The 13,695-nt window shown below is 46.2% G+C and overlaps 1 protein-coding gene across 1 annotated transcript; it reads right to left on the bottom strand.

The window, feature by feature from the left end:
- Positions 1–1,058: 1,058 nt before the first annotated feature.
- Positions 1,059–13,546, bottom strand: DBT (dihydrolipoamide branched chain transacylase E2). Its single transcript, XM_062004386.1, has 11 exons — positions 13,438–13,546; positions 9,847–9,970; positions 9,616–9,691; positions 8,607–8,788; positions 8,118–8,245; positions 7,262–7,505; positions 5,944–6,110; positions 4,896–4,973; positions 3,841–4,032; positions 3,599–3,670; positions 1,059–2,740 (listed from the first exon to the last, which is right to left on the bottom strand). The coding sequence occupies exons 1-11, from the start codon at positions 13,486–13,488 to the stop codon at positions 2,573–2,575; spliced, it is 1,482 nt and encodes a 493-aa protein (XP_061860370.1). The 5' UTR covers positions 13,489–13,546; the 3' UTR covers positions 1,059–2,572.
- Between the last annotated feature and the right edge of the window lie 149 nt (positions 13,547–13,695).

Below are 13,695 nucleotides of genomic sequence, written 5' to 3'. Positions count from 1 at the left end.
CAAAACAAAAACCGAGCTAGTTCCCAACTCAGACTGGTGCTTACTTGTTCTACTAATGCTTCTCTGCAAGGCAACTGAGGGACAAAGTGCTGTTAAACAGCAACGCTGACTGATTAGGCTAGAAAAAGCACCACATCCCTCAGCATTTCACTCATTACTTTTGCCCATGCTGAAGAATTCTCTCGTTGAAGAGTTTGTGTGCAAACTGTCAAAGTCCAGAGAGAAAAGTAACTGCTGTCAGGATGTGAGGGGTTCTTGCTCATCCCTTCTCAAGCTTCCAATCGTGCAAATGTTTAACATTCCATTTCTTCCAAGAGCCCTTGGAGATAAAAGGGGAACAACTCTGCCAGAGTCTTTTTCTTCAGTCAAATGGAAAGAGGGAGACAGGGACAATCACAGGTCGCTCCAGCATTACCACACACAACTCTGTAACCCACGAAACCCTCTCCAGTCTGTGACCAACTGAGCACCTGAACACCAACACCCATTTAAAAAGGCACCAACAGCTTCAGCTTTCAGTCTTCTAAGCTTTTGTTTACATTATGCAAGAGCAAAACTGATCCAACAGTTCTTTGGTACAGGTTTTCCTTCTTTCAGGCTGGGATAGATTCAGTCCCCACAGTGGTTTTTAATCAATGCTTTTTCTCAATCCAGGAAAGTCGAAACAAAAACCTACCTACCTAATTCCTTCCTTAAAGGAGAATTAGAAACACGAGTACAAACACCCATAACCTGGCCATTTACTGGAGTTTTGAGAGAGGAAGAAGTTTCAGGCTCTTTGTGTGAGCAAAATGATTGTCTCAAATACCTCAAAATCACTTTGTTGCCTTCTCTCACGTACTTACATTCCCTCAGTTGATTTCCTCCACGGTCATCAGATTAAAAACCAGACTATTCAGACTAAGCCCTTCCCACAACAACACACTGCCAGCAAAGCAGCCACTAGGCTGTGCTCTTTTGGTAGTGAGTAGGCTCTTTAAGATAAAACAGAAGTCTGGCTCACCTGTACAGGACTGTCTGCACGAAACTCACCAATAAAACCAACATTACTACAACTCTTTGGGGCTTCAGTGTCTTTATTATGAATAAATAAATCTGTTAAAAATGAGACAGATGGTAAGCATGATATATTAGTCCAACTCTGCAAGAAATGACCTAAATATAAAAGACCCTCATACCACAATAGGAATAGCACCTTACACATATGCTCCCACCCTCCCTTCCCTGCATCACCAGCTTTCCTCTTGCTCAGTCTCAGCAACAAGGACCAATGAGACTCTACCTCTAGCAGCTTGTGTCTTGCATCTTCACAGCTAAATGCAATAGGCAACTTTGGTCTGTAAATCTGGAGAATGGTCCTGTAGAGGCAGTTTTGGATATATCTAAAAACAGGAGAAAACATCCATTTTGTGTTTCACAAATGAATTTTTAAGGCCACAAAAGGTCTTTTCTTGGGTCTGTTTGAAGCTTAAGTTTCTGGAAGGTATTTATGGCCACCAGCCTTCTTCAGATCTCCTGACAAATAACCAGTGCAACCCTCTTTATATCTGTTTAGTTTACCTTCAAGCCACATGTCTGCTGTCTGTTCTAGAGGCGTTAAACAGAACCTATTCACAATGTGCCTCAACCAGGTTTAAGGCGTTCTTCTCTCACACACTGTTTTTGAATGCTAATTATTCATTGTGTCTCATCCACCTGTCAGATCCTGGTACCTGAACATCAGTAATACCATGGAAGCTTTTAGAACGTGTCCTGGTTACTGTCAGGCTCACCCAATGACAGAATAACAATGGGATCTTTTTTTTCCCCCTTACTTTCAACGGGAGGATGTTTTCTGTAAGAAACAAAGATAACTGGAAAGTATTTAAGGACTGCAACTACTTCCAGCCTATAAAACCAGAGGATATTACAGAGAGTATTAAGGCCCTGAACCAGTAAATGTTGTCAGGAAGCATTTGAATAAATATGGCCTCTTCATTTATGACTTGATAAAGATTACCTGTGCAAGTAATTGCCAGGAAAAAGTGGGCTAGCAAAAGCCTTGAGAGGCTTCCTCAGTTCAACAACAAAAAGCTCTCTGGACATCTTACAGCAGAAGCATATAAAGCAGTTTATTTGTACATGATTTTTGCATAACTTCTGTTGGGAGTTTTGATATTGTTTGTTTTAAAAAATCTATAGATATGCTCACCGAGGAAGAACCATGAGAATTCCCTTCCAAACAGGTTAATGGGGTTAGAAACACCTCAGGTGCTGATGAGCGCCTTCCAGTCACACTGACCTCACAACCATGTGTATCAGAGAAGGCAGAGTGAAGACATTCCACCACCACGTCCAGAAGTCAGGCTCTGACCTATGAAGTCCGACAGTCTGCTGTAGGAGAAGTTACAGCACTACTAATGAAGAGAAGTAACAGCTAACCCACAGCCTGGTAGCAGCTGCGGAGAACTTGTGACCACGTAAGATCGATACCTAATGTGAGTAGCAAAGGGCACGTGCTAGCAGAGCCAGCTTTGATAATGATTCAGTCTAAGCCACAAAGTTCTAAGGCATCTTCAGGCTATGGCTTCCTTCATTTCAGGTCCAGCAGCATTGAGGCAGGGTTCTCTAGGTAGGATTTCCACAGGTTGGAGAAGCGGGCCATGGTCGCTCCGTCAATGATGCGGTGATCTGCTGACCAACTCACGCTCATGATCCGTGCTGCAAACACCTCGCCTTTCTCATTAAACCGAGGAAGGACCTAAAAGGCAGAGGAAGGAAACGAGGAGAAACACGAAATACTTTCATAAACGAATCTGTAGTATTTTTGGGGGTCAATTTGTTCACCTGGGTTGAAACATTTTGTTGATTAGACAAGCAGCAGTAGCGCCACTCAGGGAACAAAGACCTTCCCACCACTGCTTGTGCTGTGGGTTACAACACACGGCAGACCCACGTCAGAAACACTCATCTCCTGTTTCCACCATCATGGAAACACTGGGATGGTAAAAACCTTTCTTGATTTAAAAGTCAAAAGGATGTTTTCCTTAAAGCATCCTCTGAACAAAAGGCTCACAGGAACAACACAGAAAGAAGTACGTTAAAGGATCACTGATTTCATTTCCAGCGTTCACCTCAGAAGCCTGCATTAAAAACTGGAGCCTGACAAGTAGAAAATACAAAACTGCCTTCATCACACAGTGCTGAATGGATTCAGCTCTCTGGCTCATTAAATAAAGCTTCATTCTCAGAATCCTGTTTTAGCCTCAAGTCTTCTCCTTGCTGACAGCAAAAATGCTGCAAAACTTGTAAAAATACTTTTCTGTTGTTTCTCAATAACTAGAAGGCTAAACTTAGGTGTGAGTGAAACAGGCTTCTGGAGCACAAATCTGAACCCCTGGCGTAAGAGGCTTCGTTTCAACGTTTGGTATCTCTGCGTAGTCAGTTAAAAGCAGCACAGAGCTTTCCAGTCACAAGCTATGCAGCTTTGTAACATACAGAGAAAGCGTTTAGATAGGAAAAACAAAGCAGAGGGACACCCCACATTTCATTTTCATTACAAGACGACCTTAGTTAGCTGGAGTGAAACACTTGGATCTCTGAGAGAAAGGTAACGCACCTGTATCTTTCCAAGAGCTCCAATAGCTACTTCAGGAGGTAGTATCACTGCTTTGGCATACGTGCCACCAATCTAGAGAAGAAGCAGGCGGGGATATTAGTCAACAAATCATTTTAAGTTATGGTATAAAAGCAGACTGCCTCTTGGATCCATTGCTACAGGTTTTGTTCACTGCACACGAAACTCCTCTAAGGAATTCTCTTCAGAAGCAGGTTTTAGTTCTCGTTTTTGCCTTGACTTACTGTGCCAATATTGGACAGGGTGAACGTTCCCCCGGTGAGGTCACCTGTCCCCAGCTGGCCTGCAGAGCCCAAGGACTGGAGGCGATTTAACTCGGAAGCAATCTCAAACACGCTACAGGCTTGAACGTTTTTCACGTTTGGGACAATCAAACCTTGCTCTGTGTCCATGGCAACTCCAATGTTGTGTGAGGCCTGCAACAAGGTTCATTCACTGGGCATTAACATCAGCAGTCGACTAAAAACGGGTTTTACGTTAAAAAGTACTTGAATAATGTCTTCTTTAGGTATCTTTTCAACCTAGAAAGTGCTGCCTGGAGCAGGCAACTCCTCTAGACAGTGCTGAGGGGAGAAGGAGAGCTGAGGTTTTAAATATTAGGTTTCAAGTGCAACTTGATTTTGACAATTTCACACCCAGGAAACAAACAATCCTGGAGTCAATTTTGCACTGGGAACACTTCACTTTGGGATGATGTTATGGGTAACACAGCATGACTGGCAGATTTTGAAGAGAACACTGACAATTAACAAAAAAAAGGGTAACTGAGTTGCTTTTCATTTGCTAGAAGGGATGTGTGAGGAGTCATCTGAGAGGTATTGTACTGCAAGGAGTGTGGCTTGCAGCAGCCACTCGCTGCCCAGAAGTATCAACCCAGCACCGTGCATGGAAATTAAATTACCTTGTACCAATGACAAATTTAAAGAATGACTCGTGTAATGCCTGAGGGCTGAGCTCTGGAACACTGGAACCACTTTACTAAAAAACTGATGAGATTTCAAATGTTCTCCTGTTAAAGGCTGGGCCCAGCCTCAAGTGAAAGCCAGGAAATGGCCACGCTAACGGGCACTTCCGAAGCGAGCCCCAGCAACAAAGTGACTTTCACTACACAAACCACTGAAATAAGATCAGTAATTAATCAAATCCAGTCTTAGAGTCACAGAATTAATTTCCAGCACACCACCATCATTTCTTACAGTGAGCTCAGACACTCTGAAAAGCCCTTGTTGACTGGTAGTTTAGGTTTTCTGCTCACAACTTTCATCAGTGATTTACAAACCTTATACGTGACATTTTGGCAGCTTTCATCCAAAGAAGCATTAAGAATGGGATGCTGCAACAATCCCAGAGAGGCTGCCTGTTAAATACAAAAAAGAGGAAAGATTTTTGTGTGTTTTATAACCAGAGGGTTGTGTGGAAAGGAAGGAGTGGTGGGAGACAGTTCACATTATTAACAATGTGGATTTCCTCAACACAATCTAATTGGGCTTAAACTCTCCTAAACTTGTCTGGTGATATTCTGCCATGACTAGATTAGCAGGAGAAAAAGACAACTTAGAAAAACCAAAGATACATCAGATAGAGCCACAAAAACTGCCAAGCCCTCTCCCTAGTACAGCTGAAGTTGAATCTGCATTTATCTTCCACGATTCAAAGCCAATATCCCAAGATGAAAGTTATGAGATCCTGCAGCAACGTCATCCTCAACTCTCCACTTTGATGACAACTATTTCAAGGAAGTAACACTAATTACCCCTAAAGAGAGTGAGCAGAATGAGTGCTTACTCAAGATAGCATTACCAGAAGCTATGCATTCAACACAGGTGACGTGTGGCTTAGGCAGTGGCATCGGCCTGCAGCGATGCCAACTGCTGGGAATGGAACCGTGGCAACTAAACGAGTGGTCTTCTGAACAACAGCAGTGACACACTAATTCACCTATCCAGCAGAAGAGACACAGTGATTCACCCAGGGGATTCATTACCAACAAGAGTGTAACAATGACAAGACTAAAAATGATGCATCTCAAGTGAGACTCATTTTAATGGCGCTCATAAAAAATATTGACAGCTTCCAACGCTTGTTTTGTGTAATTCAAACACCTAGCAATGCCTGCCCCCAGAATGAATAATGCTCTGGCTGCTCTGTCCTTCCCAGTCGTGCTTTTTCAATATTCCAGGTTACATAAGCCAAGAGTAACTTGGTGAGTGGACTTTTCCTATGACCTGTAATTACTCAGATAGAGAGCTGCTCCACACTTACAACGACGACTGATCCAAGTTGGGCAAAACCTGGCACTGGGTGCAGTGCTCTGCTGCACATCTCACCTTTATGAAGAAAGGCATAAAGGAAAGCTTAACTCCACGAGCCTGGGCTAGAGGCTTCATCTCTTCTCGCAACTGCACAAGCTGAGTCAAATCGACCTCGTCACAATAACCGAAGTGGGGTATCTTCAGGGCTGCACTCATAGTCTTTACCATCGCCTTCTGAAAGCCTGCAAAACATCCAGGGACTTCTTAAACCATGGAAATGAGCTTCTGGGAAGTCAGGGTGAAACTTCAACAGTTGGTTCCCATTAAACAAATGACACAAATCAAAGCAAAACAAAACCCAAGCACAACAAACAAAAAAGAGGAGTGTAAAGCTCACTGTGGGACCGACAGCTATTCACCACGTTTGCAATGGTACCATTTCAGATTATATCACTGCTTATGTCTCCTGGATGTGAAATCTCAATACAGTAATCTGTGCTACTCTTTGCAGCCTCTCCAAGCAAACACTGCCTGAAAGGTGAGCAAAAACCTTTTATCTGCGGTTAATGTGGTTTTTACTACGGTTTTCCTCATAGAATCACAGAATGGTAGGGGTTGGAAGGGACCTTTAGAGATCATCCAGTCCAACCCCCCTGCAGAAGCAGGGTCACCTAGATCAGGTCACATAGGAACATGTCCAGGTGGGTCTTGAAGCCCTCCAAGGAAGGAGCCTCCACAACCCCTCTGGGCAGCCTGTGCCAGGGCTCCCTCACCTCAACAGGGAAAGAGTTGTTTCTTATGTTTAAGTGGAACTTTTTGTGTTCCAGCTTCATCCCATCACCCCTTGTCCTGTTGCTGGCTACTATAGAAAAAAGGGATGTCCCAACCTCCTGACACCCACCCTGTAGATATTTGTCAATGTTAATAAGATCTCCCCTCAGTCTCCTCTTCTCCAGACTAAACAGCCCCAGTTCCCAGTTCTTTGTGTCTTTCACTGCTCTCTTCTCCAGAAGAAGTGTGAGCACCCCAGTACACCATTATTAACCACTGATAATCCCTTAAACTCCAGGCACTTCACCACCAGTTGCACAATGATCCACGCTGTTCCAAATTCACACGTTTCACAACTCCTACCTGTTCCAGCACACATTTCAAGACACGTTGATTATAAACGAGCAACTTGCAGCCCAGCTCTATCCAACAAAGGCAGGAACAGCTATTCCTTACAACAATTTCACACAATCCCTTCTTATGGGGCAGATTTTCCTCCTGCACACCTGCATGGCACTAACATCAGACACATTCCCACCAAAAAGGAACCAACTGTTGGCTGAGGAAAATGTACTGCTAGTACTGTGAACACGGTCTCAGGATTTTGTGCTTCATGACTTACCTGTTACAGGCTCAGTTTTATCTTTCCCTGCAACCACCACGGGCCTGGCAAGAGGTACTGGAGCTTTGTGTGCCTTGTCCACTGGAGCAGCTGGCACACTCTCTGCTTTTGGCACGGGTGAGATAATCTCAGCCTTTGGTGATGGAGGTAAAATAGCTCCCGTTTGTTTGGCCAAGTAATTGAGTATGTCTTCTTTAAGGATTCTGTTATCTTTCCCTGTTCCAATAACTTCACTCAATTTAATCTGAAAAGCACACAATGATTGAAGACACTTTAGTTTTACAGCAATATGAAGATACCCCATACTGTGAGCCATGGTTAAAAATCATTCCCGTTACTGACCTAACACACCTACAGTTTTCTTTCCCTTCCTAGGATTTATTAGGTACTCAACATTGTTCAGATCCTCCAGAAGGCCCACTAGGTGTCTAACTGCACACTTTAAGGAAGAACTAGGAACACTACTTACCTCTGAATTCTCTCATGGGACCAATAGTGAAACAGTAATTTGAGGAAAGCTACTTGTCACTGAATTTTCTCTACTTAATAGTTTGGTTTTCTTCAAAAAATGCACCAGGACCTTTCAAAACCAACAGAATGTTCATAGACTCATAGGAAAGGAGAAGTAGAAAAGCATTTGAAAGATCACCTGGTACATAATCTGCTCTACCACACATCCAAAAATTACAGTAAGACTGCCAAAGCTACAGCAGTTTTTACACATGTGAGATGGCTCAGAAAACCAGTCCTTTCTCACTGCACTGCACTGTTCCTGGAGAGCCCTGTGCTCCCACTCAGTCACACTGCTGTGCACAAGCTGAACAAAACACAGCAGCACTTGATTCAGCAAACTCACGTTGTTCTCCATGGCCAGGCGACGAACCGCAGGGGTTGCTAATGTTTTGTGACCTTTTATCTCCTGGTGAGTGTGCTCGTCATGAGACATAGGTGGTGTTTCAACAACATCTTCTTCTGAGGCAACACCTGCAAACAAAATGAAAAGCTTTGACTTTACCAAATGACAAGCATTTGTTAAGTTCCAGCTGCCCCCATTCTGGGGCAGGTGAAGTTTGCAACGCTTTGAGCTACTGTGGATGGGAACATAGCATACTACAGGCTGCTGCTTAAGCTACATTCTCAGTAGAAAATGTCTGGCTTTTGAGATTTTAAATCCTAATAAAACATCAACAGCTTTTTCAACTTCATTTTCTGGACTGCATAAAGGCAACAACAAAACCATTCCCTTTTTAAGGCTTTTCAGGAGGACAAAGTGAACTCCTCTGCCACTGATGGCTTTATGACAACAGCCACGAGACGTGAGAGAGGACAAAACAGCTTACCATACCTTTTGAAGCATCAATTTCGATGTCCACTAATGGCTTTCCAACATAAGCAATTTCATCTAAGCTGTAGTGGAGTTTCCTAATGACGCCGTCGTAACGGCTGGTGATGGTCACGGACGCCTTGTCGCTCTGGACCTCACAGATGCTGTCAAACTGAGACACGCTGTCACCTTCCTTTATGTACCTGAGACAAGAGGCACCACGTAAATCTCAGTTCAGCGACATACACCCTCACACAATGAGCATGCATTCCAGCTAAGAAGACATTCCCTATACAGCTTTTGCCTGAGCTTTGCTGTGTGAAATGACACAATGAGTTAGGATGCCATCACACACGTGTTCTTTACTGTTGCTTTAGCAAAGCAGAGGTTCCTGGACAGACAACAAGCCATCTAAAAATAGGAATGAGCCCAACTGAGTCTGGATGTAAGGAAGTTCTTAGTTTCAAATTGCCAGGATCATGATACCATCAGTTTCAGGACAGAAAGTGAGAAACACTGCCTTCTGTACAGAGATGTTTTCACCTAGTTGCACAAGGAACAAGGCACCTCAACAGTCTTGTTTAACTGTACACCTTCACTTTCCTTAATCCATTCATCAGTGACAATTTACAATTTAAACATTCAAATCTTATACTGAAATCAACAAAAAAAAGAGGAATAAGATAAAATTATGTGGATTCTCCAGATTGGTTTCTAAAGTTTGACCTAAGTAAGCAGCCTAAAAGACAGGTCTCCTTGCACCCTGCAAATGTTAACCACCGAAGGCAAGCCTGTGTGCAGGTGCAGTCAGGACACCCCATTCCTTCCACCTCTTCCACTCCCAAATAAACCAGGTTGCAAGCAAGCAAAATGTAAAGCTCAGTGTACACATTGTTTTAAACTGAGGGAAACACAACTTGAGAAGCTTCACCAGTAACCCAGGAAACACAACCTCAGGTAAATAACTGATAACGCGCCTGCTCAACTACTTGCTGAGTTGTGAGTGTATTTCCAACAAAGCAGAGCTTACCATTCTTTTACAGTCACCTCTGTAATCCCTTCTCCAATGTCAGAGAGCTTAAACTGGACAATTTGGCCACATGAAACTTAAAACAGACAATAAGGAAATACAGCATGTTTAATATTAAGTACGAGATATCAGACAGAAGAATATGAATGCATCAAAAACAGTCTACACAGCAGCCACACAAACACCTCTACCACACAGCAAAACACATGACTTTATAGTGAAGGAGATTACCAGCAGATGTTCTGAACAAGCGCTGTCGGTGGCTAAAGCTGAGGGCAGGTCTGTCCGACACACACACATACTTGGATCTGACGGAGCGAACGCTGCTGCAGGATCTAACACGGTGAATGCACACCTGGGGGACAAAAGCCTCAGCTGTTAAGACTGAGGGATGCAGAGCTCGTTTCATGTTAACAGCAATACCACAATCATTGAATTCTAGTTCATAAAAGATGAGTTCTGAGGGAAACACAGTTACACTGAATGTACAGTAACCGTTAAATTAGCCTAAGCTCTGGCAGGCCTGGAACTTCTTTCACTAACACAACACACGGGGAGATCAAAGCCACGGTAACACAACCAATCAACAAAAATCATGACAAGATCTGATAAGAGGTGCTATTGTTTCTCTAAGCAATTAGTTTAATCGGGATGCTCAAACAAAAAGCATAGATAATATCAACTAAATCAGCCACCTGAAACACTCATCCAGAGGGGACGCTGGAAGGGTCTCCGAGACTGCAGGGGAAAAAATCAGCGTCTCTTCCTTTGTCAGGTTTCATCCCAATCAAAGGTTAATCAGAAACACTCACTGGAAGGGACATTCACGCCAGAGGGCACAGACAGTTGCTATATTAGCACATAGGAGGCCATCACCTTGAAGCAAACATCATTTCACATCGACTTTTTAAAGGACTGGGCACGAGATGGTTTTCTTTTGTGTTTACACTGACACATTTATCCAGAAATCAACTGAGAGGGTCGGTGGAATTTTCTGACAGGCTCTTTAGGCAAACCCTCCTGCTTTAAAGTATAACATCATCAGTCATGATTTTGGTCCAACGCAAAGCCAGCAGCACTTGCACTGACACCAACAGGCATTTTATCATTAATCTCAACAGAAGTTAGTTCAGACCATCTCTTACTTAGCAAGATTTCTTAAATCTAATGTCATTCTGGTGTTATGATGTCCTAGAGCAGCTGTGAAATCAATATAAAGAGCAATTTGTCTGCAGACACTCTCTCTAATCAATTTAGATAGATAGATATATAAATTCAGGTGCTACAATGTACCTCAGGTAGCTCAAAACAGTAAAATTTAGAACTTATCTTCTCAGAGGAGGCAGAAATCAGCACACCTGCATGGGAAACACCTGCATTTTAACTTCTTCTTCAGACAATCCTCTCAGTAATTACAGAACATAAGAAAACTGATGGCTTTCCCCACCCCCAAGCTTGTTGTTCAACGAGACCTTTGTGTCCCAAACTTACAATAAAACTCTTCTCTCGATGTGACCCTACATGGAAAACAATCCACGTGAAAATAAACCCATGAAATAAAGAGGCTGTGCTCATTCATGTCAATATCTAATCACCACAAGCCTATTTCTTGTGTAACAACAAATAAGGAAACAACAGAAGCACAGAAAAGGCAAAACCTGCTCTAATATCCACAGCATACCCGTCTGTGTGACTTGATGCCTGCAACAACACAGCAGTAAACACCCAGCAGGCCCAGCACTAGCAGTCAGGTTTGTGTCACCAGTACCAATGCTCTGTGACAACTTAAAGGGGACACTTTTCCTGAGCAAGTCCCCACCCCAGCCCCTCACTGGTGCAGACACATCAGCCACTGGCACCTGGCTTGAGCTGTATGCTGTGTGGGGGGGAGCTGCCTCGCCCCTGCTTAGCTCAGTGTTGGTTGTTTCCTTAAAAAGAACCCAGCTATGCTTTTCCAAATCACCAGTGATCCTAAAAATCTACTGCTAGCCTCAGAATATGGTGTTTTCACACAGCCTGCAGGCAACTGGTCACCTGATGAAGTAACACTGGATTTCAAGATCCAAATGAAGAGCTGATGCTCCTCGTTAAACTCGTCTACAGAACCCTTTTGACTTGCACAGGGAGTCCTTTAAATGAACAGTTACTTACATTGGGTTTGTTTCGCATGCACCTTCTGTATCTCCACGAGTGCAGCTGCCTACATGCCAAACCCCACGCCCTTGGTAGCCTGTTTCAGGCAGACATCACTCTTCACCTGAATAACTGGCACCACGTCCCAGAGCCCAGGTAACTGTTATTTCCCTACTGCTTAACAAAGACTCCCCTTTCTTCTTCACAGCTTACAGCCCCCATGGACAACCACCTTCACACTCCTTGTCCTTCTTTCCCTTGCCAGCCAAAGTGCTTGAAAAAACATCCAAATAAATCCCTTTAATAGTAAAATGAAACCCTATTCTTCCCTGGGTCTTACCACTGTTTCACAGCCCGTGGTCACAAGAAGAATTAGCACCTAGCAAAACTCAGAAGGCGCTTGCAGGAAACACACAGGAGGAACAGCCCAGCATGCACATAGAGCAGCACTTGCACCTTATCTCCCTCTGGATTCCAAGAGGAGATGGTTTTGATACAAAGAAAACTAGTACGAAGCTGCTATTTACAACGTTCTTAACCAGTAGAATCACTTATATATAGCACTAGAGAATTACTCAAGTATCGTGAAACGAAATCCTTACTGCTATGGTTTCAAAACACAGTATAAATTAACAGCAGCAGCAGCAACAGAACTAGAGCTGATCCTTAATTCATTTTCACTTGGATTATCTTAGAAAAAGCTGTTTCTTTTCCCGACACTCCATAAAAACAGTAGTGACAGTAGTGGAAACCAATACTCCCCAGCACAACAAGAAGAGCATCACACCAGGAGGCGAAGGAAAGCGTGAACTCATCGTCATGGCATATGCTTATGAGGTTCTAAGTGCCCCGCAAGGCAACCCAGCAGAGTCACTTCTGGAAGCGTGGGAAGGTATCTCAACGGTGTAATTTGTGAATACTCAAACAAACACGTCTCCTTGGCCTCGCGGTGTGTGTACCTGCACCGGCCCTGTGCCGGCGCGGCGTGCAAGGGGCTGGTGCACGGGCGGAGCAGCCGGGATGGCAGCACAGCACGGGCAATGCAGCGCGGCAGACGGGTAACGGAGGAGGAGAACGCCTCTGGCTCGTTACGGGAGGCACACGCGTCTTCCATAGGGAACGCGGGCACCGGGAAAGACACCCCAGGCGGAGCGAGGCCGCTATCAGTGGGGCAGCGGGGGAGAGGCGGCCGGGAGCGCCGAGGGGTGACAGCGGGGGAGAGGCGGCCGGGAGCGCCGAGGGGAGCCGGGGGAGCGGCGGCCGGGAGCGCCGAGGGGAGGTAGCGGGGGAGAGGTGGCCGGGAGCGCCGAGGGGAGCCGGGGGAGAGGCGGCCGGGAGCGCCGAGGGGAGCCGGGGGAGAGGCGGCCGGGAGCGCCGAGGGGAGCCGGGGGAGAGGCGGCCGGGAGCGCCGAGGGGAGCCGGGGGAGAGGCGGCCGGGAGCGCCGAGGGGAGCCGGGGGAGAGGCGGCCGGGAGCGCCGAGGGGAGCCGGGGGAGGTGGCGGCCGGTCCGCGAGCGCGCCGCGTTTGCAACGAGGGGCTGCGCCGCGCGGTCCTCGCTCGCTGGCTCCGGGTCGCAACGGAGCAACAGGGCGTCCGGCTGCCGCCGCCGAGGCGCAGCCGCCGCGCCGAGCCCACCCCTCCGCAGCCGCCCGGCAGCGGCGGCGCCCGCAGGCTCCCCCGTCCCCTTACCAGGCGGCCCGCGGCCCGGCAGCTGCTCCGCAGAGCGGTCACGGCGGCCATCTTCCCCCGGGCAGCGGCCCCATCGCGGCCCGCACACCTCCCACCGCCCAGCCAACCGCAGCGCGGCCGCGCCGCCCGCAGCCAACCAGGCGGCGGCGGCCCGGCCGGGACTGGCCGGCGAGGGGGGCGGCGGCGGGGGCCGGTCCCGGCCGGAGCCCGGGCAGCGCCCGGCGGGGCGGCGCTTCGGGGCCGTCACACGCCCACGGG

This window comes from Colius striatus, chromosome 10, assembly GCF_028858725.1.
Source record: "Colius striatus isolate bColStr4 chromosome 10, bColStr4.1.hap1, whole genome shotgun sequence".
Taxonomy (NCBI): Eukaryota; Metazoa; Chordata; class Aves; order Coliiformes; family Coliidae; genus Colius; species Colius striatus.
Note: the sequence above shows the minus strand (reverse complement) of the source record. Positions and strands in the feature narration are given on the sequence as shown.

Excerpts from the sequence above, each read along its gene's own strand:
- DBT (XM_062004386.1), bottom strand. The coding sequence starts at position 13,488 with ATGGCCGCCGTGACCGCTCTGCGGAGCAGCTGCCGGGCCGCGGGCCGC. Across the intron at positions 8,246-8,606 it reads CGAAATTGATGCTTCAAAAG|GTGTTGCCTCAGAAGAAGAT; the intron begins GTATGGTAAGCT and ends TTTTGTTTGCAG. Across the intron at positions 7,506-8,117 it reads GCCTGGCCATGGAGAACAAC|ATTAAATTGAGTGAAGTTAT; the intron begins GTGAGTTTGCTG and ends TGTGCTTTTCAG.